At 43.3% G+C, this 21,528-nt stretch overlaps 1 protein-coding gene across 1 annotated transcript; it reads right to left on the reverse strand.

Moving 5' to 3' along the window:
- Positions 1–1,586: 1,586 nt before the first annotated feature.
- On the reverse strand, positions 1,587–20,311 carry kbtbd11 (kelch repeat and BTB (POZ) domain containing 11). Its single transcript, XM_072560770.1, has 2 exons — positions 19,566–20,311; positions 1,587–15,439 (listed from the first exon to the last, which is right to left on the reverse strand). The coding sequence occupies exon 2, from the start codon at positions 15,109–15,111 to the stop codon at positions 12,670–12,672; it is 2,442 nt and encodes an 813-aa protein (XP_072416871.1). The 5' UTR covers positions 15,112–15,439; positions 19,566–20,311; the 3' UTR covers positions 1,587–12,669.
- Between the last annotated feature and the right edge of the window lie 1,217 nt (positions 20,312–21,528).

The raw sequence follows: 21,528 nt of genomic DNA on the forward strand, positions 1-21,528 counted from the left end.
GATGGATATGAGTTGACTAAAGACAATAATGAGCCATGGGAAGTGGGTGGGACATAGGCTGGCACAGAATGAGACATGTAGAATGACTGCATTGCATATGTAAGATCTTTTGACTTTCAAGATTCCCAAATCCACACTATGGTTCATGACTTCTCTGAGGAGCTTTGAATTGCAAATTATGGTGAAGCTTGCCAGGATATAGGAGATGCCTACATTGTAATGGTACCAGTCAGGTCAGGATACCAATACTGGTAAAAATAATGGTGCTTGGATTAGGAGCTGGCGACTGCAATCAGATCCTGTCAATATTTAAGTAATACCTGGGCTGCTTCAACTCTACAAAAATATGACCTTTCAACACACTTTGCTCTTTTTAAATAAACATTGAATAGATTTGATAGCATAGAGTTGGCCAATCCTCCATTTTTAAACATATTCTTTTTAAACATACAATGCCTGATGAGACACTAACATCAACAACAAAAAAAATCAAAAGGTTAACAGAAACTTACATTGGAAACATCAAAATCAAATCAAAACTTCATTACTGGATGGTCCCATCTATCACAGAAGGCTTGTACCATGTCAGTGGAGTCCATGTGTTGCCTCTCCACATATATCTGACTGTGCACAGAACCTCAGGTGAGGACATAAAGCAGACAGGTGCTATGAACCCTTCCACTGCCTGGATCTTTTGATGGCCACCATGATCAGGCCCAGGAGCAGGGTCACAATGGCCTTTGATGTGTCCCCCATACAAGGTGGTCACAGATCAATAACGTGGGAAATGAGGTCCAAACAATAATTTAAAGCAGCCTCTTAACATAAAAGATGTTGCAAACAATAACATTTAAACATGAAAAATTGTTACCTCCAGCACAGAAACATGTGGCCTTACACCTTGTGAACCAAGTTAAATGCCCATTGCATAGGACTGCTATATACAACACACTCCATCCAGATCTATGATAGAAAGAGGGAGGTGTGCCTTATAGATAGACTTCCACTAGGGATCCCACTGTGGAACATAAAGATATGACACCAAGACATATCCAGACAGTGAACACAAAGTGAAAATTGCATAGCAAAAGTAGCCATCTATACTGAATGTGTACTGCTCTCAGCTGACTTTTCAGCACAGTACTGAGCAAGTACCACTTTACTAAAGTTGTCTTTGACTCCAGACAAAATACTGAGATGTCTTCTATCCATGTGCGCTTAAGAGCTAGCACATTATTGAAAAGGTGCTCCCTTACCCTGGCCAACATTGCTCCCCTTATCAACACCAATTAAAAGCAAATTAACTGGCTATTATTTGTGGGATTTTGCAACAATAATTGCTTTTCAAAGTAATGACTACTTGTGGAGCATTCTGAGACATCGTGACTCAGCTCGGGCTTGGTAGACCAAAATGACCCCTTCCTGTGCTCTACTGTTCTTTATTGACTTAAAGAAAGTTAGAAAGAAAAATCAAGAGATGGTAAACAGATTTTCTGGTTCTGTGTTACCCATTTGACTCAATTGTTGCTATCCTTAATTATGATACTGCATAAAACAGAATGACAATGCTGACATACAACACAGAATTAGAAATTGAGGCTATTATTTATTAAGAGTCAGAAGTCCTGCCAGGAAGAATGACAGTGCATTAAAGAATTGTGAAAATCTCTCACATTTATGCAAATGGGACTCTTGTGGAATTCATCCAACAAACAGGTTTAAAAATTGTCACAGCATTTAAGCTCTTTATTACAACATCAGTTCTGTTAAATTGCAGTCATCTGTATTAAAGTTTTACACTTTACTCAAAGTTTACAATGTCCATAAATGAAAGGTTAATAAATACATCAAAAAACAATTAAGAAAAATGCTTTAAGCTGCACAGTGCATTTTAAGCCTTTAACATTAGCTCTTCTCACAAGATGGTAAAATCTCCGTGCATTATTTACAATTGACCCAAACAGTCTACCAAAATGGTACATAGTCCTTTGTACAGGAAATGGAAAGAACTGGTGGCAGTTCATAGAATTACCAACGTAAACATTATAATTCTTTTCAATCCAGGGTGAATCAATTTTTCCTTCATAATTTTACACTTTTGTTAGGGAACACTAAAAAGAGAATTCTACATTAAATTATGCTGTGTTTAGATAATCATGGAACCATTAATTATCACTAACACCTCTTGATTTAAAGTATCAATTGTCATTCAATTATGTTTTGCACATTGTATCCAAGTAGTGTTGACTTAGTTTAGAAGAGTAAAGTACTTGGGGAAATGGAGGCAAAATGAACCGAGAGCTTGTTTTTGTCCACATAATTGCTCATTCCAGTGCTTAACGATGATCACTGTGGCTGCACCATTAATTGTCAAATATATTGAAATTTCTATCTTCACAAGATCATCTTCCACTTGCAGTTCAATTGGCTTTTATCATAGATAAAGTTTGATCCAAAATATTGTAAAAAACACTTCAAATCTGTCAGTTTAACAAGTCTGAAAATACTTCAGTGTTACTTCTAAAAGTATGAGCAGAATCCACACCGTAATGGAATTGAATGTGAACATTTACCACTGTCTGCCATTCACCTCTATTTTCATGCTGAGGCTTTAGGAGGTTGATACCTGAAATCACTTGGCACCACATGCATTGCTTGCACTTATAGTGCAATAGGCAAACATTTGTATTTCCACTTATAATATACAAGTTTGAATCACTGAGTCACAAATTTAGTAACAGTCTCAAATAACTGTTCAGCTTCCATTATTATTATACACAAACTCTGAGCACTACACATTTTCTATTTTAGGGTTCAACAGCTTGTACCTTAAACATCTACAAAACACATAACATAGTGCTGCATATTTTTTCTGAAATCTGGCATCACTATACTATGACTCCTATGATATGCCCTATCCACTTGTTTGAAGCCCTTACGACTTTTATATTACGTGGAACATCAATTCATTGGTATTCAGCAGTTTAAAGGAAGTTGTAATTTAAAACAAAAACAATGCATTAGGAGTATAACAAGTGATGAAGAGACAGCTTGAGGGAATAATTCAATCACAGGCATTCTATACCTGCCTCAGTTATGATCTGGTTGATCGTAATGTCATTCACAGTGTATTCACCTACCACATTTAGTATCAACAGTGAGGTTTTGCTGCAGTCTATCAACGTTGTACATGAGCAGAGCTTAATAAAAGACCACATAAAATTGAAGAGGTAATTCCCTAGTCCCAGTAGCTGAAGGTATAATATCCAAAGATCAGTTAAAATATGGTCTTCTCAAATCTGGGTACAAGGGAAACCTAATTGGTTGCAATGTAATATCATCATCACATGATGCCATATATTCAGTCAAGCTCCTCCAACCTGCTGCAAATAAAAAATTATTGTCCCTAGGGAATGCTTTAGCTATAAGCTGTTCACTTGACTGACATCTTTAACTACGTTCCTCCACCTTCATGGGAATCCACCCTAATAGTAAGGTGACACGATGACTGATATGGAATTACAACAGTTTACCCAAAACCACCTAAACTCAACAAAAACAGACCAAAGGTTGGATGTACAGTATCACTGAAGGAAATATGACATTCCCATGTTTGTTTGTTTGTTTGTTATTCATATGCAAAGAGAGTTACTGAAGCAGTTCTGTACAATGAATATAGTATATTTTTGCAATTAAAAAATCATTGAAATCATTCAAACTGAAAGGGATTTTGCTCAGCTTATTACAGTGCAAAACAACCATTTAAATATGTATTAAATGCACTGCCAAATATTTTTACTGACCCAACAAGGATATTGGCAATGCTAAGGGTCACACCAATTTACTCCAGCAAAGTATCAGCATTTACATCCCTTCCACAGACAGCTTGCAAAATATTAGCTTGGATTTGGAATCATAGTACAAAAAAGCTGACTGAAGGGCTCCTGTGGTGCAGTGATAGTGTCCCTACTTCTGGGCCTGAATGTCTGGGTTCAAACCCTATCTGCTCCAGAGGTGCAAAAAAAATCTGAACAGGTTGTACAAAAGATAACTACAAAACTTGGTCAACTTGCTGTGTCAGTAATATTTCATGAAAAAGTTAGCTTTCTGACTAATTAGTGCAATGCCATTTGGTTAGTCATTAATTTATCAACATTGATTATTCAAACGGCTTAGTTATCCCTAATGCCTAGAAACAGGATGCATCAAAATAGGTTTAATTTGACTTAAAATGGTACATAAATAATGTCAGAAAACTAAGTACGAGAACAAAATAAACAAGCGGGAAGACAACAGAATCTCCATATGCAATACAACGGAGTAGTCAAAACTTTTCCTTTGAATCAAATCATTTATAATGAAAGTGAGCACATTTGTACCAAACAAATGAGGTAAATGGGTTTTATTGGTAAGGGCTTCTTTAAAAAAAAAGTGGCATAACTAAAAACAGACAATTTTGGAACTTGGTAGTTGTGAGACAACCCTGTACAGACTATATGCAATTTCACAGCCCAAATTCATTTTTCGTGGTTCAGCAGTCAATGGTTAACTCTGTACTTCAACATTAGCACACAAGGGCAGAATCCTAGTTTATAACATTGTTTGGGTTTATATAAGGAATTACTTGGATTGGAATGCATTTCCGATGCTTTTGGATTCACACCATAATTTAGCACTAAACAAAATTCAGCTTAAGTCACTGTTCAAAAAATATTAAAATGATTGAAATCAATCCCACATGCACACTGATAACGTACAACAGACTACTGAATCTGCTTGAAGTTCCATTATAGATGACATTAGACACAGTATGGTACAGAAAAGGTAGCACAACACATTTCATGTATACTTAGTGCACAAATACAGCAATGAAATGTACTGTCAAGATGCTTTGACCTTGATTTGAAAATATTAACTCTCTGGTGATGGATTAAAATGGTGAAAAGCTTGGGGAAAATAGTTTTGCTTTTAAGGGGAAAAAGAACATGATTTGATAGTTTCCTCTTTCAATTCTTAAATTGATTCCAAATAAAAAATACGTAAAAATATGAATTTTAACATGTTATGTTTCTATTCTAGATGATGTTAAACCATAAATTAGAAAGAAATATTTCAGCAAAACAGATTCCATAATTAGACTTGAAGAACCATAACAAGAGGCCAAAGCAAATTCTTAGCAATTCCCAAAGAAAACAACTGTTTGTGAAAATTATGGGAAGTCGTGACTCTGTGATTTTTGTTACTGCTGAGGATTGTGCCACTGACATTACAACATGATAGCTGATATCACAAGTAAATGTATTCACATTTCATTAAATGTCAATGCTTCAACCGTGTACAATGTTCAAGAAATTCCTTCTGCTCGCAATTGACCTTCCACACGTTTTGGTCCAACACCCTGAAAAGCTTAGCGAAATCCTTCTTCTTTGCAACTGCATTATCATAGGGGCGACACGGTGGCTCAGTGGTTAGTACTGCTGCCTCACAGCACTAGGGACCTGGGTTCAATTCCTGCCTCAGGCAACTGTCTGTGTGGAGTTTGCACATTCTCCCAGTGTCTGTGTGGGTTTCCTCCCACAGTCCAAAGATGTGCAGGTAAGGTGAACTGGTCTTGCTAAATTGCCCGTAGTGTTAGGTGCATTAGTTAGTGGTGAATGCAGGGGAATGGGTCTGGGTGGGTTGCTCTTCGGAGGGTCGGTGTGGACTTGTTGGGCTGAAGGGCCTGTTTCCACACTGCAGGGAACCTAATCTAATCATAATCATCCTAATAAAGCCTCAACAAAATCTCTCTTTGCATCATGTGTTCACCACCAAACTCAATCTTTTCCTCATTTGCTACGCATTTTGCTTCTGTGAAGCAACGAGAAGTTTTATTATGTTAAAAGTGCTACAAAGGTTGTTGACTGTACAGAAATCATTCAAGGGACAGGATGGGACACAAGATGGGACAGAAACAAATGATGAGTTGTTGCACAGCAATCAAACACTGGGTCAAAATGTTTTGATTTGTCAAATCCCTAAAACTATTCCAAATTTCCACAAGTGCAACAAAATGTTAATGCAACACTTCCGTAATTGTAACCCATCCACCCCCAAAACAAACAGGCGCATCATGATTAAAACTCACTTTCCCAATACAGGTACATATCAAGTCCCTAGGTTTGTCGTGCTATTTTGAATTGCTTGCCTAGTGGACAGAGGAAAGTGCTTCACCACAAGTAGGTTTGGAGAAGGAAGAGAGATCAGAATATACGACAGTACACCCCAGGCAATCCTGTCATCTCCAAGCAACAGGTTCAACAGAAGCATTCATGAACCACTAAAATCAGGCTAGCTGCTTATTCCCTTGGTCAGAATGAGAGTAACCTATAGAAGCAATAAACAACGAATTTTAAAAAGACTTTACATCATGAGTGGAAAAAATTTGGCTTCATCCAATAATCTGAAACTAATTACAACATCTGCAGAAAAATATACATCAATTGTTTTATGCTCCTTTTAAACAGACAGGACCTTCAATAATACAAGGGATATTATGAACAGGCCTTCTCAACGTTTGGCATATTTACCAGAGGTTAGGCTATGTCTTTTGTAATTTATATGAGCATTTGCCTGGGGTGACTCATTTCCAGAACTGATTTTATGAATATTTTGGCTTTGCCTAACAGAACCATTTCATGGCTGTTCATGAAATTTTATTAACATTTTCCAGTGTGGAGGAAGAAAATTATTCATATAAAATCATAAAACAGTTTATACTAAGTACACAGAAGAATTTTCCTCTATAATGCTGAAAGCCACATTCACACAAAAATCATTGCAACAAAAACCTACTTTGCCAAACAAATAAGCAAATGTGAAAAAGAACCAGCATGGAAAATGCTGCTAGATTTTAAAAGCATGGAACTGATATTATGTTCTCATAAACTCAGTTCTTATTGCAATTATTCCAGTCTTGTAAAAATTTAACTGCTATCCTGGAAACAATACAGGTATATTCATGATCAGACTGTATACTTAAGCAACAAATCCAGTAATGAATCATTTTAGCAAAATCTGTCCTGTTTTAAACAAAAGGAAAAAAATAGCGTTTTCTAAGACTTTAAATACATTCACAGATACTGACTGTAGAACTTAATTCCCGCCATGATCCAGGAGAACATCTATGATTATAGGCTAAATTTTTATTGTAGCGGTTGTCTGGGGCTGTTAGTTGTGCAGTATAAAGTACAGCTGGTAGTAGCTAATGATGAACTACAACTTTCCCAGAACAGGAAAGTTCTGCCATTTATGCGATTAAGCATCAACAGAGAAGGATTCAAATGAGGCAGAGGAAGAGGAACGCCTGTTTTCCTTAATATTCCTCAAGTGAAGGACTTACTAAAACTCGTTCACATCAGACTTGAGCTAGATTGAATATTGAACACAAGAATTGGTAGTAGTAGACTACATAGCCCATTGAGTCCACTGAGCTATTACAGTTAGTCTTGGGTTTCAGCTTCACTTTCTGGCTTCTCCCCAAATTTCTGTATTGAGAAACCAAAAGTGTTTACCCCAGACTAAAATGTACATAAAATGGAAGCATCCAACACCCTCTGGGTAAAGAAATCCACACATTCACATTTTGAGTAAAGTAATTTCTCCTCAGCTCAGTCCAAAATGATCAGCTCCTTATCGCAAGACTGCGCCTCCAACGTATTAGTTTCCCAGCTAATGGAAACAATCAATCTTTCAAAGTTTATTCTTTCAAACCCCTTCAAAGAAGTTCAAGCAATGAAACTTCCCATGGGAGTTTTAAATTACTTGTCTCCAATGTATGTGGTCAGTTCAGGTCCTCGTTTAGGGGTTTTTCACACTGATTTACAACTCAATTAACTAAAATAATTTAAATCCAGCCAAAACTGGTATTTTCATTCATCATAATTTTAACTTTTTAAAAATTAAGTTAATTCAACTTTGCTTATTATAATTCCCATTTATAAACACGCATAGTTTGGAAAAATCTTTAGCTTAATCAAGGTCAGTGTAGATTAATATGAACAAGGACTGGCTTGCCCCTTATTCGTGTGACTGAAAGAAAGCTGAACTTCATTTACCTTAACAAAAGAAGCACGAGCTAGTGAATGTTTTTAAGTTTGAAGGAATTTAGGATTCAAAGGTCGTCAAATAGCAACATGCCATTTTTGTATTTTCAGCTTCTAAAGTTATGAAAAGTGGATATATTGAAAGAGTGGGAAAGGAATGAGAACCAACATAGTAAGTGAAAGCTTGAAGACTATAGCTGGTGTTGACAAAGCACTATTAAGTGGTTTAAATATAAAATAAGTTTCAAAAATCCCTTTATTGGCTGTCACTTGCAACATAAAGCTAATGAGAATGTCAAAGAACTCAGCATTAGAGATGACCAATGCAGAGGTCATGGTCCAAACTCTGCTAGGAAAGTACCAGCAAGTCCACTGGGCAGTTATTAGTTTATATACAAACCTGTAATTTATGTCTGAGGAAGAGATATACTGTGAATTGCCACAAAATGCTGGATTTATTCCACCTTCAGCCTCATGAAAATGGAAACATGACTAAAGTCCTGCACCAAGAAATTGCTGCATTTGCCTTGTTAATTCTACACAAAATTTATTTTAAACAATGACCATTTTCGTGATAAAATTTGCAATTTTCCAACGTTTCTCAATCTCTCTGACCCAAAATTCAAGCAACTGAAATATGAATATCAGTCCTGCAGGTAATAAGTTGCTCTTGAAAATTTCCAAAGTTCTTCATCTCACTTCACTTAATCTGATCTTTTCCATATATCTTTCTATACCTGACTTAACTCCAACTCGTCCCATAGCCTTCGCATCTATCCCTGTTCTTTATCTATCTACAAATCTTAACTGATACACCAATTTTTTAAAACCACAATTTAGCAAGGTCCCAGATGGCCTGACCATGCTGTATCAAATCTATCTTCCACCAAGTTGTGGCACAAACATTTTTCAAGATGAAGGGAAAAACAAAATCTAACAAATGAAGCATACTGTAGGATGCCGTATGCCTTGAAATACAAATGCTGGGGAAAATGTGCAACAACTACAAATTTCCAATGTTACAGAGGTAGATTTCACATTATATACTTTGCATTGATATAACAAGTCAACTTTGAGTGAAACTTTGAGATATTTGATGCAATGGATGAAGAGGTGTGGAGTTTTGCGACTGCTACTTGTCAAAAGAAATTATACGTGTGTGAAGTAAATAGGTTGTGGGGTCAGGGGTGGCGTGGGGGGGGGGGGGGGGGGGGGGGGTGTGGTGAAGGAAGAACAGGATTTGCATGGGTATAAGGTAATCAGGTTGGTGAACTGCATAGTTACCTAGAAGTTAGACTAGGTTTTTATCCTGTCTCACATTTCGCAGATAACTAACCAGGCTAAGTAAACTGGAACTGTTGGAGATCTCCAACTATAACGGAGTTGGACACTTTTCCGGAATATCTGGAAGCAGGGGAATTGTTCATTGGAAATTCAAATCTCCTGGCTTATTTCACATGGAGTCCCAGTGTCAGGACTTCCAAGAGGGCTTGAGGTTCTTCTTCAGTGGTATATCTGATCTCTTACTATCAGGACACTGGAAGGTCAGCGCAACAGGATTCTTTATGGTTTAAAAGGAAAACTCAAGATGTACACAATTTTCTTAGTTTAAGATATTATACTGTATGGACTGTAATAATAAATATAAATTTACTCAGATCATGGTTATTATGCATCAAGTCAAACTATACTTCTGTATTTCCTGATTTATCGCAATTTGCAAGATTATCTCAAGCAGCTGCACCTTTGATTCCACACATTCATCATAACCTAATGGGGTAAAGCAAACATTTTAGAACACTGGCAATTTGTATGGGATGCATAATCTGCACTATGTACAGTCTCTTCCCTCAAGAACATCAAATTAGCCCTTGTTTGCTAATATTATTGTACCTCTTGGGCACAATCTTAACAAAACAGTGTGCTAGCACAAAAACTTAATCATCCAATTAAAAGTGTAAATATAAACAAATACTGCGCAGTGAAAGTTTAAGTTCTACTTCAAACTTGGTTGATAAAAATTAAACTGATAACTGTACACTATTCAAGTTTTGCTTTCATTGTTTAGCTCAGTTAGTTGACTGCTAATGCAAGCAATACCAAATTTTTTTCTCTCTCTCTCTCTCTCCAAGTGTATGCTGGTCTACACGGTAGGAAGTTAACTTTTCTCCTGAATTTCTTTTTATCACCATTTCTATAGGAATTAAAGAAACTCTTAATGCCTTGGCTATAAAGAGAGTTTTCATATAAACATAACTAGCAAATAGACAAATATTGACCTTCAAGTAACTTCAGCAGCTGTGCAATGACAGCATGTTACAACTGCTCTTCTTTAATATCAAACTGATCACTTCTGTATTGGGTGCATTTTTGGTTGTAATTACAAGGCAGTAATCTCAAAGAATGCAGAAGAGATACAAACCATTAAAAGTAAAACCTTAAATGGAATTAAAATTACTTGCATATCTGCTAACAAAGTAATCCACAACTTAGATATATCACACTGCAACATGATTTCAATTATTTTGGTTCAATCCTGACCTAAGTTTAGAGCATTCTCTTAACTTTCATTGCCTAGGCTGCTTAAATCATTTTCAGTTAATTATTTCCTTTGGTTAATGGCCACATCATAATTGTATTGTTGTGTCATCCCTGTCAACTTTAACAGCAGTAATAGTCACTGTCACAAGTTAAAAAGCCAGTAAAAAATGACATTGTAAGTCAGAATCACCTACTCAGACTTTAGAAAAATATCAAGAGATACAATGCACAAAATCCAACTAATCTCAATATAGGCATATTAACAATCCAAAATGCACATATTTTAGCAATATTTCAAGTTCTTGTTTTAACACTTTAACCTGGAATGATAATTGCATTGTCATTGATAATCTATGAACCCAAACTTTCACATGTTTACTTCATAGAAAATGTTGGAAATACAAAGCAGGTCTATTAGTATCTGAGAAAGTCAGATTAGCATTCAGTCTATATAACAATGATAAATCAGTTCGCTTGTTTCTGATTTAATCACTAATTCCTCATTTCTTCCAACAAAATCACAGAGACTTTGAGAAACTTTTCAGTGCTCACAAATTTAGAGTGGGTACTTGACTGCACCACTAACTCACCGCTGATTTGACATTTTTCACATCTCAAGTACCAAAACTTAACAGTGTTTCACAGCTGGGGAATAAATTCTGACTTTTGGCAATAATGCAAAATAGCTTTCTGACTGGCCGACTATGTGACCCCCTCCTTTTTTTTAATTTCCTTTAAAATCAAAATGAAAAATCAGGAGATGAAAACAGACATCTGATTCAATATATTTTTAACAAAAATACTAAATTGCCAAAAATAATACTTTTTTCCCCACCACCCTAACCACCTCAAAACTTGACTGCAAGAAACGGTTTCCAACGTTACAGACTTTGGCCTGGGCAAGGGTATGTGCTCAATACTGCTTGCCACCCACTCAAGAAGGTGCCAGTAGGGATGTCAAAATCATTTGTCCACAACCACATCCCTTTTTCAGTTGTTATCCAAATAAGCAAATTGGACTATAAAACATAACTTGTTTCTTTTGGTCTCCACAGATGCTGCCAAACCTGCTGAGTTTCTCCAGCAACTTCCCTTTTATCCTTTTATATTTTAAAACAAAAAGCTACTGACAGAAAATGCCAGATTGACTTGAAGCAAAATTATCGTTATGCCATGGTCAGAGGGTATGACTTTATAAAAGATACAAAAAACACTAAACTTCAGCTATCACTTGTTTCTTTGCTTCATGCCAAGGGAAAGGGAGGCAGTGAGGGAGGGGGAAAGGGAATGAGGCAGTGGAGAAGGAAGGGAGCGGATGAGGGATACAGGGAGTGGGGGAGAGCAGGGAGCCAGTGGGAGGATTACAGAGAAGCAGGAGAGATGCAGGGGCAGAGAGGTAGTGGAGGTTGGGGGGAGGCACAGGGATGGGGGATAGAGAGGGGGTGGGTTGGGGCACAGGGAGGCAGGGGACATAGGAAGCAGATGGGAAAGCACAGTGATGGGGTTGGGGTTGGGGTTGGGGTTGGGGGTGGGGGTGGGGGTGCACAGGGAAGCAGATGGGGCTCGGGTTACAGGGAGGCAGTTGCGGGGCGGGAGGAGGTATAAGTTGGGGGGGTGGGAGGTATGGTGGTACGGGAAGGCTGTGGAGGTGGAGGGTACAGGGCAGCAGGTACAGGGTGGGTTTGGGGTGTCGGAGATAGAGGGAGACAGTGAGGATGAGGGGCACAAGGAGGCAGTACAGGGAGGTTTACAAGAGGGACGGATGATAGCAAGGTTTACAGGGGGCACAGGGAGGCAGTGTGGGGGGGCACAAGGAGGCAGTGGGGGTGGGGGGCACAAGGAGGGGAGGGGGAGTAGGAGTACAGGGAGGTTTACAGGAGGCACGGATGATAGCAAGGTTTACAGGGGGCACAGGAAGGCAGTGTGGGGAGCAGGAGGTTTACAGGGAGGCTGTGGCTGGGGGGGTAGAGGGAGGTGGTAGTAGGGGGACGGGGTAATGGCGTTTCCCTTTCCTCCTTATCTACGAACAGGGGTGGGGCCTGTCTCAGGGCGTCTTGTGGTGAGCGGTCGAACTCCTGTCGGGGAAGGTGAGGACGACCGGGAAGAGTACCCCCTTGGCCTCGGCGCACGCTGTGAGCTGCTGGCTTTGGAGGCGGCGCTGGCGTCCCCGTTCCCCGGTGTTGTCGTCCTCCTCCTCGGTCAGGGTGAAGCGCAGGCTGTAGGCCCGGCTGACGCAGTAAAGGTCGCGGCCCAGGAGGGCGCAGCGGAAAGGCTGCACCGGGGCGGCGGCGGGCAGCAGCAGGGAGCCGCAGTCACTCCACACCCGGGCCACCGTGTTGTAGCGGGAGATCACGGCGAGGGGCGCTCCAGCTCCGGCCCGGCGCTCCAGGTCGAAGCGGTAGAGCCACCGGCCGAGAGCCACCATGTCGGCGGAGCGGCGCCGGCTGCTGCTGCACGGACACTCCTGCCACTCGTCCCGCCGCGGGTCGTAACGCAGGAGGCGGTAGAAGAGCGAGCCGCCCGACACGTAAATGGAGCCGGAGCAGGCGGCCGCCTGGTGGCAGACGGCGAAGCCTCCGCGGGGTAACGGCGCCGCCGGGCTCCAGCGGTCGGCCCGCGGGTCGTAACGCTCGACGCTGAAGAGGCACTCGCCGCCGATGGCGTACAGCTGGCCGTCCAGGGCCACCAGCTTCAGCTGCGAGCGGGCCTGCCTCATGGGCCTCAGCTCGGACCAGCCTCCGGTGGCCGGGTTGTAACTGAAGAGGCGGTCGGAAGGACGGGCCCGAGGCCCGGCGCCCCGCAGGCCGCCCGCCACGAACAGGTAGTTGTACAGGGTGCACAGGCCGCAGCCCCGGGCGTCCGCCGCCGCCTCGGGCAGGCGGCTCAGCCGCTCCCAGCTCTCGGTGGACGCGTCGCGACGGTAGAGCCAGCGGGCGACGGCCTCCTCGTCTTCGCCTCCATCCGAGCCCTCCCGGGGCGTCCCGGCCTCCGACGGGGAGCCGACCTCGGGGCTCTCCGGCCTACTCCCTTCCCGGCTGACCGGCCGGCTGCCCGCCGGCGAAGGCCGCTCGTACACCTCGTTGAGGTCGACCAGCACCAGGCAACGTTCGCCGCCCGCTGAGGAGGCGGAGGCGGACGCTGCAGAACTCGAGGCCGAGGCTCCAGCCGGGGCCTGCTCCGTCCTTTTCCTCAGGATGAGCTCCCGCTCGGCTCCGCTCAGGCGGCCGTAGACGGCGGGTTCCCGCAGCACCCGCAGGTAATGGTCGCTCATGAACTTGTAGGCGGCCTCCCGCAGCTCGGGCAGCCGCTGCCGCTTGGCCAGGCCCAGCAGCTCCAGGCAGTTGCCGAGCTCCAGCTGGGCCTTGAGCGAGTCGACGGCCGAGTGCAGGGCGCACGGCATCTGCAGGTATTGCGCCCCGGCGATCAGCTCGGCCGCGTTGTCGGCCCGCGCCGCCATGCCCGCGCCGTACGCGTAGTCGAGCAGCGGCCTCAGCGCCTCGAAGCTCAGGCCGCCGCGGAGGCTCAGGAACTGGCGGGACAGCCGCGCCCGGAAGAAGTCGCTGCGCTCGGCCAGCACCGCTTTGTGGGCCCGCACCCGCAGGCCCGACACCTCGATCACCAGGTCGGGCTCCGGGCCCTCCGCCGACGGGGGTGGGGGCGAGGCCGTGCCGCCGCCACCGCCTCCTCCTCCGCTGCCCGCCTCCAGGCTCCAGTAAGGGACGGGGACCGAGCTGCCCCCATGCTCCTCCGGGGGCCCGCGGAGTTGCTGCTGCCGCTGGTGGTTGTTGTTGATCTGCCGCTGGCTCTTCACCACCCGCTCCTCCGGCGCTGACAGCCGCTCCTGCTCGTCGCCGGCCGCCGCCGCGAAGCAGAGGGACGAGCCGAAACTGCAAGACCGCGGGCCGGGGCTGCCGTCCCCCTGACTGGACTCTTCCTCGCCACCTCCTGCCGGCGTCTCCCCGTCCGACCCCTCAGCTCCCCCATGGTCAGAGCTGCCCTGATGCCCCGCGTCTCTCCTCCCTTCAGTCCATCCTTCAGTTGTTGCAGCTGGATCTGCACTCACCCCCTCTCTGCTTTCGCACCCCGCTGCCCCAGTGCAGCAGGAGGTCTCTCCACCCAGGTCCCAATGGACCGTCCGAAACCCGGGACCCACCGGCTCCTCCGGTCGTGTCTTAGTTCCTGGGCAAAGTATCTGCCCTGAATCGTGTTCTGTCCCATAGTGTTGCTCCAAGAGAACTAGTGGCTCATCTTGCATGCATGTTGCTCTCCTTGCCCCACTGACGTCTGTTGTTTTGATGGGCTCAACCTGCTCCCTGGCCAGAGTTTGCCCATTCCTATGGTTTTCCACTTGTACCCCACCATGGCTCTGCCCTGGGAAAGAACTCCGAGGAATGCCTATTAATAAAGAATCGACATCCAAGTTCTCGTTCTTTTGCAAAGAGGAAGCACTAGTGACAACAAATACATCCTGACCAGACTGATCCATCGATGAGATAAGATTGTACTGGTTGACTTATAGGGCAACTCCAGTCCGAGCTGTTACTAGCATAACTCCCAATAAATTCCTGGACCAGGCGCCTCATTCAGACACGTTTTGCTTCACACACAGCCTGATATGGGTATTCAAAGATTGCACGTTTACCAGCAATGCTTTGTGAACTAAGTATGGTTTGGTGCTGCAAGCAACCTCCTGTGAGATGAGCTTAGGGAAACTGAGACTGTTCCTGCTTCGAAGTCGTGAACTTGTGTTCAAGTCGGCAGGAGCCTAATATCAGGCCAGACTTCCCTGTTGTACTCTCTATGCAGAGGGATGCCTATGAGACAATCAAAAATATTTTTCAATTAATGACTTCATACAAAAAAAACCAAACCAAACCATTTTACCTCAAAACAATTATAACATAGTTATATAAACATCTGGTCAAATACAACCTCTTCAAAATGTCAACATTTGCAGTGAAGTGCAGCTCTAAAGAGATGGTCAGTTAATTTGGTTGGTTGAATTCAAATTGGATAAATTAACCAGATCAGTAGTCTTATGATGCTGAATAACAAAATAATTATGATTTCTGAATAGGCTTAGAAACCATTTCACAGTTTTGTGTGGTGCAGTGATAGTGTCCTATCTCTGAACCAGAAGAGAGTGGTTCTAGTCCCACTTGCTCAAGAGGTGTGTTAAAACATACCTGAACAAGTTGATTTAAAAAATACAGTCATGATGCACATCATCTCAAAATCGCTAATTGGGTCCACCAATCTGAAGGTCAACGAGTGAAAATTGTAGACTATTTTGGCTGATGGAACAAACGTTTGTAAATAGCCCTTGTTTGTGATTACGACAGCAGCACCACTTGTGAAAGATTACTAAACAATGCTACTGTTTTGACATCAACCTTCTTTGGCGTCTTTTGTTGCCTTATAATGCTGCATTTAAAGTAAATTTGAATCGGTGTTACTTTTCATGCAGTGATGGCTAGGTAGGGTCTTCAATATATCTCAGATACACACAAGATAATATCCAGTTTATCACTGGTCTGTATCATAATTTAAATGATTTATGCAACAATAAGGACACTGGCTACATTCAAAAACTTACATGAAAATAGGTTCAGCCACAAGACACTATTATAACAATTTTTATTTTTTTAAAAAAGCTTATATAATGCTTTTCACAAAAAATAACCCAATGAAGTACTTTTAAAACATCGTCACTGTTGTTATGTAGGAAATATGACTTTGCTGCTTGAGTTTGTTATTGTACAATATGAAAATAACTAGATGGACTATTTTTGTCATGTTGATTTGGAATAAATATTAGGCAGAAAACCACGAATAACTCCATTTCTCTCCTCCCAAATACTACCATCCGATCTTGTTACAGCTGAAATTTTGCTTTCGCTCCACGCCTAATACTCGCTTCATTGCGTTTCCCAAGGGAGTGGATATCAAAATGATTAAAGGCTTCATCAAACTACGTGAAGAGAACATATCCTGCTTTCCCTGTTTCTACGTTTTTTTTACATTTACATTACAGCGTGGAAACAGGCCCTTCGGCCCAACAAGTCCACACCGACCCGCCGAAGCGCAACCCACCCATGCCCCTACATTTACCCCTTACCTAACACTACGGGCAATTTAGCATGGCCAATTCACCTGACCTGCACATCTTTGGACTGTGGGAGGAAACCGGAGCACCCGGAGGAAACCCACGCAGACACGGGGAGGACTCCACACAGTCAGTCACCTGAGGCGGGAATTGAACCCAGGTCCCTGGCGCTGTGAGGCAGCAGTGCTAACCACCGTGCCGCCCATTCGCGATTCGCGAATTTAAGTTTCAAATGCTTCTGCACATAATGTGGACTCCAGCTCGGGTGGAAGGGCTGGCCTTTATTCCTGATGAAGGGCTTTTGCCCGAAACGTCGATTTCGCTGCTCGTTGGATGCTGCCTGAACTACTGTGCTCTTCCAGCACCACTAATCCAGTATTTGGTTTTCAGCATCTGCACTCATTGTTTTTACCTTGCCGAGAAATAAGTCAAATTGGTCAAGGCATGGCCACTAGAGGTATTCGCAGTCCGACAGGTTCCACTCTCAGAACATGATTTGGGGAGCCGGAGTTGGACTGGGGTGGACTAAGTTATAAATCAGATGAAGGAGCAGAGCTTCGAAAGCTAGTGCTTTGAAATCAACCTATTGGACTATAACCAGGTGTTGTGTGATTTTAACTCTCTCAGAACAGTTTGTGCTTGCAGCTTCAGAGGTGCAGAAAGGTGTCTGATACACATTGATCCCCCCTCCCCTCCGTCCAGCTGTTTGGGAGTGGATGGAGAGAAATTGAGTTCCCATAGCTGTGCACTTGATTTCTGTATTCTGGATTAGCGGTGCTGGAAGAGCACAGCAGTTCAGGCAGCATCCAAGGAGATTTCTGTAGCCGATGGTTTGACCGCTCCCTCCACCTATCGTTTCAATGGGACTTTGCTGGAGATAGTTGCATAAATACTAGATGAGGTAAAAACACTGACTGCAGATGCTGGAAAGCAAATACTGGATTAGTGGTGCTGGAAGAGCACAGCAGTTAAGGCAGCATCCAACGAGCAGCGAAATCGACGTTTCGGGCAAAAGCCCTTCATCAGGAAGGGCTTTTGCCCGAAACGTCGATTTCGCTGCTCGTTGGATGCTGCCTGAACTGCTGTGCTCTTCCAGCACCACTAATCCAGTAAATACTAGATGATCCGAGTAGCCCCGTAACGCCATGCAGTTCAGAGCCGACCCGATAATGAAAGGCTAGCGGGATTAGCACCAATGGCAAAACCTGCTGGAATCAACTTTGTTAGGCGAAACTGTTTGAACCCAATTCTCAGCCACAACAGGCTCGTAAGTGGGCGTCAAATGGACAGCAGGGAGTGAACAAGGCAGATCGAATTCCAATTCTGAGATTCATACAATTGTCCTGAGGCAGTTTTCACTCTTTATTTATCTGCGGACGGTTTGTTCATTTCAGAGTAGCTAAGTATTGGATTGATTTTCCCTAAACGAGACTGAGAAAATGCAGAAAAACTACGCTCTGAAGCGTCTTTCTGATGCTGAACTGCATATCCCTCGGTTGAGCGCTCCCTGGTGAAACGAAAGGGATGTACATTGAAACCATCGTGAAATTAGCAAAAGGCACGCTGCGTTTATAAGTCTCGGGGTGGGTCGGGATCTGAACCCCTGGGAAGTACAATTCGGTGGACACTGAAGGCTGTTTCGCTGCCTGACGAGGCGTCTGTCAGAGATGCCGACAAATGAATGAACTGCAGATATAACATCCCAGCCCCGGGGCTGGAGGAAGAAAGCCTGTTGCTGCTGCACACTGCATAGAAGGCCCGGGGCGGGGGGAGCGAAGGGGTTGCACGGCAGGAAAAAAAGGGGCGTGGGAGTTACACCGCAATCCACCGAATTAAAATTGTGACTAAAACTAAACCAACCGATCAGCCATATTGCAGGGGCCGTATACTATCGAACCTTAAAGCGCCAGGCGCTGGCTGCATTGTAGCGCGTCGTTCCACTGCAATTTGAACGCGATCAGAATCAGTTTAATCTCAAGACAAACACACCAAGTACCCCATTTATTTCTCTCAACCCAATTAATCTTTGCCTCGCCTACGCTAAATTGAATTCAAACTCGCCCTTGCGCTTCCTTCTCTGACACAACAGAACACTTGAGACACCAATTCTGTGCAGATTTTAAAGAAATCGTGCTTGCATTTGACCCAATCTGATTGGTAGTAGTTGGGGGGGTCGGTCATTTTAGATTGGGACAGTTTACGCTAACCTCGTGTACTCTCCCAGCCGAAAACGGGCCCTCGGTCGTGTGCTCACTGGGAGCGACCAGGCATGAATGAAGGTTGCAGCACCGCAAGGACTGAGTGCATCTTCAGCAAGGAACCGTTCTGTGGGCGGTTGGAAAATAGTACGCGCGATAGCCAGGTTGTGTGTGAAAATAAAAAAAAATCAGTTCCATTTTCAAAAGTTTCAGGGCGAAAGGATCGGATCAGTACACAGCAGGAAAGAATCAGAAATGGCTCTGTTACAAGTAATATACTTTGGAGCTCTATTCGATCTCTAGATATATCCTGCCATTTTAAAAGAAAGAAAACAGTCACGTCAGATTTTAATCAGTATTTTGCAACACTGCAATAATCAAATAAGTGAACTCCTGCTGGAGACAGCGTATTTGCATGCTGTCTTGCCAGGCCTTTGGGTCATTTTATAATGCATTTTACCAAAAGCGACGATCAGGAAACCGAGATTTGTATTTTAAAAAAAGGGTAGCAACCCGTAAAGAGATGTGGTGCGATTTAAATAGTTGGAGGCTATTCCCGACTGCGGGTCTCCTAATTCAATGCCTGATGACCGCTGTACACCAGGAAAAAAAACCTCAGAAAATCAGAGCACTTACTGGTATCTCGAAATCAAATTGCCATCAATCACTATCAGCAAAGCAACCTGCCAGTCTAGACCTTGCAGCCGTTTTCTTTAAAAAAAAAGACGAACTGTGAAAATGCAAACGGAGAATTTCAATCAGCAACGATAGCGAAGCTGGTGAGGAAAGGGGAAAAGAAAACAGACGAGTGTTTGACGTGAAGCGGAGCAGAGAGGCGCCGTTGTCTCCAGAATCCCTTTAATCCCGAGTTACAACAGCGGCAGCTTCCTCGCCCGTGGTTCCCCGGTGCAGGGGAAGTCTCACTCACGGATCCAACTGGTCCCCGGTTTTGTTCACGAGTTAACCCGGATGACAGAGCTCTCCGCGCCAATCCTGCCGCCCCCTTGCATCGTTGGTACGGGGCTTGATTAAACGTGGGTAAGTGAGAGCTCTGACTCAATCTGTCCAGGTGGATGAAAGAGGCCGGATCCTCACGTCTTTGCTTCTACTCAATGAATAATTCTGCCAACTCGACGTGTGGAGATGCTCGGTGCATATATTTTCAACCAATCGACTGGAACCTTGATCCTTCTTTAACAAAGTGCATCCTGCGTCAGTACTTTCTTAGTGCTTTAAGTGGATGGTTTGCTGAAAAAAAACATTCTTCTGAATGCATGCATTGAGTCCCACCTACTTCCTCAGCACGCAGCTGCAGAAACTGCTGAACCCCCTTCGGCAATTGTGCATGCCTCACTCACAGGGAGGGGGTCATTTCCGGATTAACTCCACCTAGTCGTGTTCTGAGTTGGTCATTGGGGATTAAAACAAAACGGGGTCGTTGCAGATCAATAGCCACCAACTTTGCCACATGAAGGAGACATGTACAAGATTCAGCCCTGGCACCAGCACTAAGGTGGCATCGCATTCCTCATCCATTCATGGCCATTGCAACACGCGGGGATGAATATTGAATATACCTATGTTGCCGCCACTTGTAAAATATTACCATGTTTCTGGGGCGCGGGGTGCTGTTAAGGGTGGAATTAAAGTCAGCATAATACAAAAGACAAAAAAAAGTAGAGAAAAGCTGGCGATACTGAGCAGTCGGCCAGCACACACCCTCTCACACACACACACCCTCCCCGCCTTACTTAATCGAATACTATAATGGGATCTTCAAGCAACATAACACTTAAGGCAAATAGAACGAAGTGCAAACTCCAGTCTGAACATTTCGCAACTTCACTGTTGATTCTGCTCTTAACATCAGATTCCATTGTACTTAAAACCTGGAGTGAAAGTTGCATCCACATTATTCTCACTCAAGCCAATGTGCAATCCCCACCTCCCGGCAGCAAGACCAATTTAAGGGGAAGTTGTCTCAAACAGGATCAAGTTGACGATTCTCTTGTTTCCTGGTCAGAATTTCAAGCTCCACTCAAACATTTGAGTTCAAGTTCTAGGATGTCATTCCAGTTTAGTGCTGATCAATGGATTACCACACTGTCAGGGGCATTGTCTTTCTGATTAAATATTAAATCCAGACCCTCTCATGTAAACGTGAAAAATCTGGTGGTACAAAGTAGAGGAGTTGAAGAGTTCTACTGGTGTCTTGGTCAGTATTCATCCCACAAGGAACATCAGTAAATTAGATTACCTTATCACATTGCTGTTTATGGGAGCTTGCTAAGCTCAATTCAAAGATAATTCATTGTCTTAAAGTGCTTTACAAATTATTTTTTACTCTTTATTAAAGTCTACTGGTCCAAATTAGTTTCTTTACAGCAACTCCATCGACTATTTCAATGCGATTTGTCAAAATTACCTACCACTTGTCAGAATCTAATATCCTTTAAGTCACATGTACTCAAAGTCTCGAAGTACAGGATTACAGTGAAAAGTTTACAATGTTGCCCCATATGGCATCATCTTAGGTACAAAATACCTCGGTACAGATCTCAGATACAAACTACAGAAAATAAAGGGAAACAGAAAGGAA

Source organism: Chiloscyllium punctatum, chromosome 3 (genome assembly GCF_047496795.1).
Source record: "Chiloscyllium punctatum isolate Juve2018m chromosome 3, sChiPun1.3, whole genome shotgun sequence".
In the NCBI taxonomy this organism is placed as follows: Eukaryota; Metazoa; Chordata; class Chondrichthyes; order Orectolobiformes; family Hemiscylliidae; genus Chiloscyllium; species Chiloscyllium punctatum.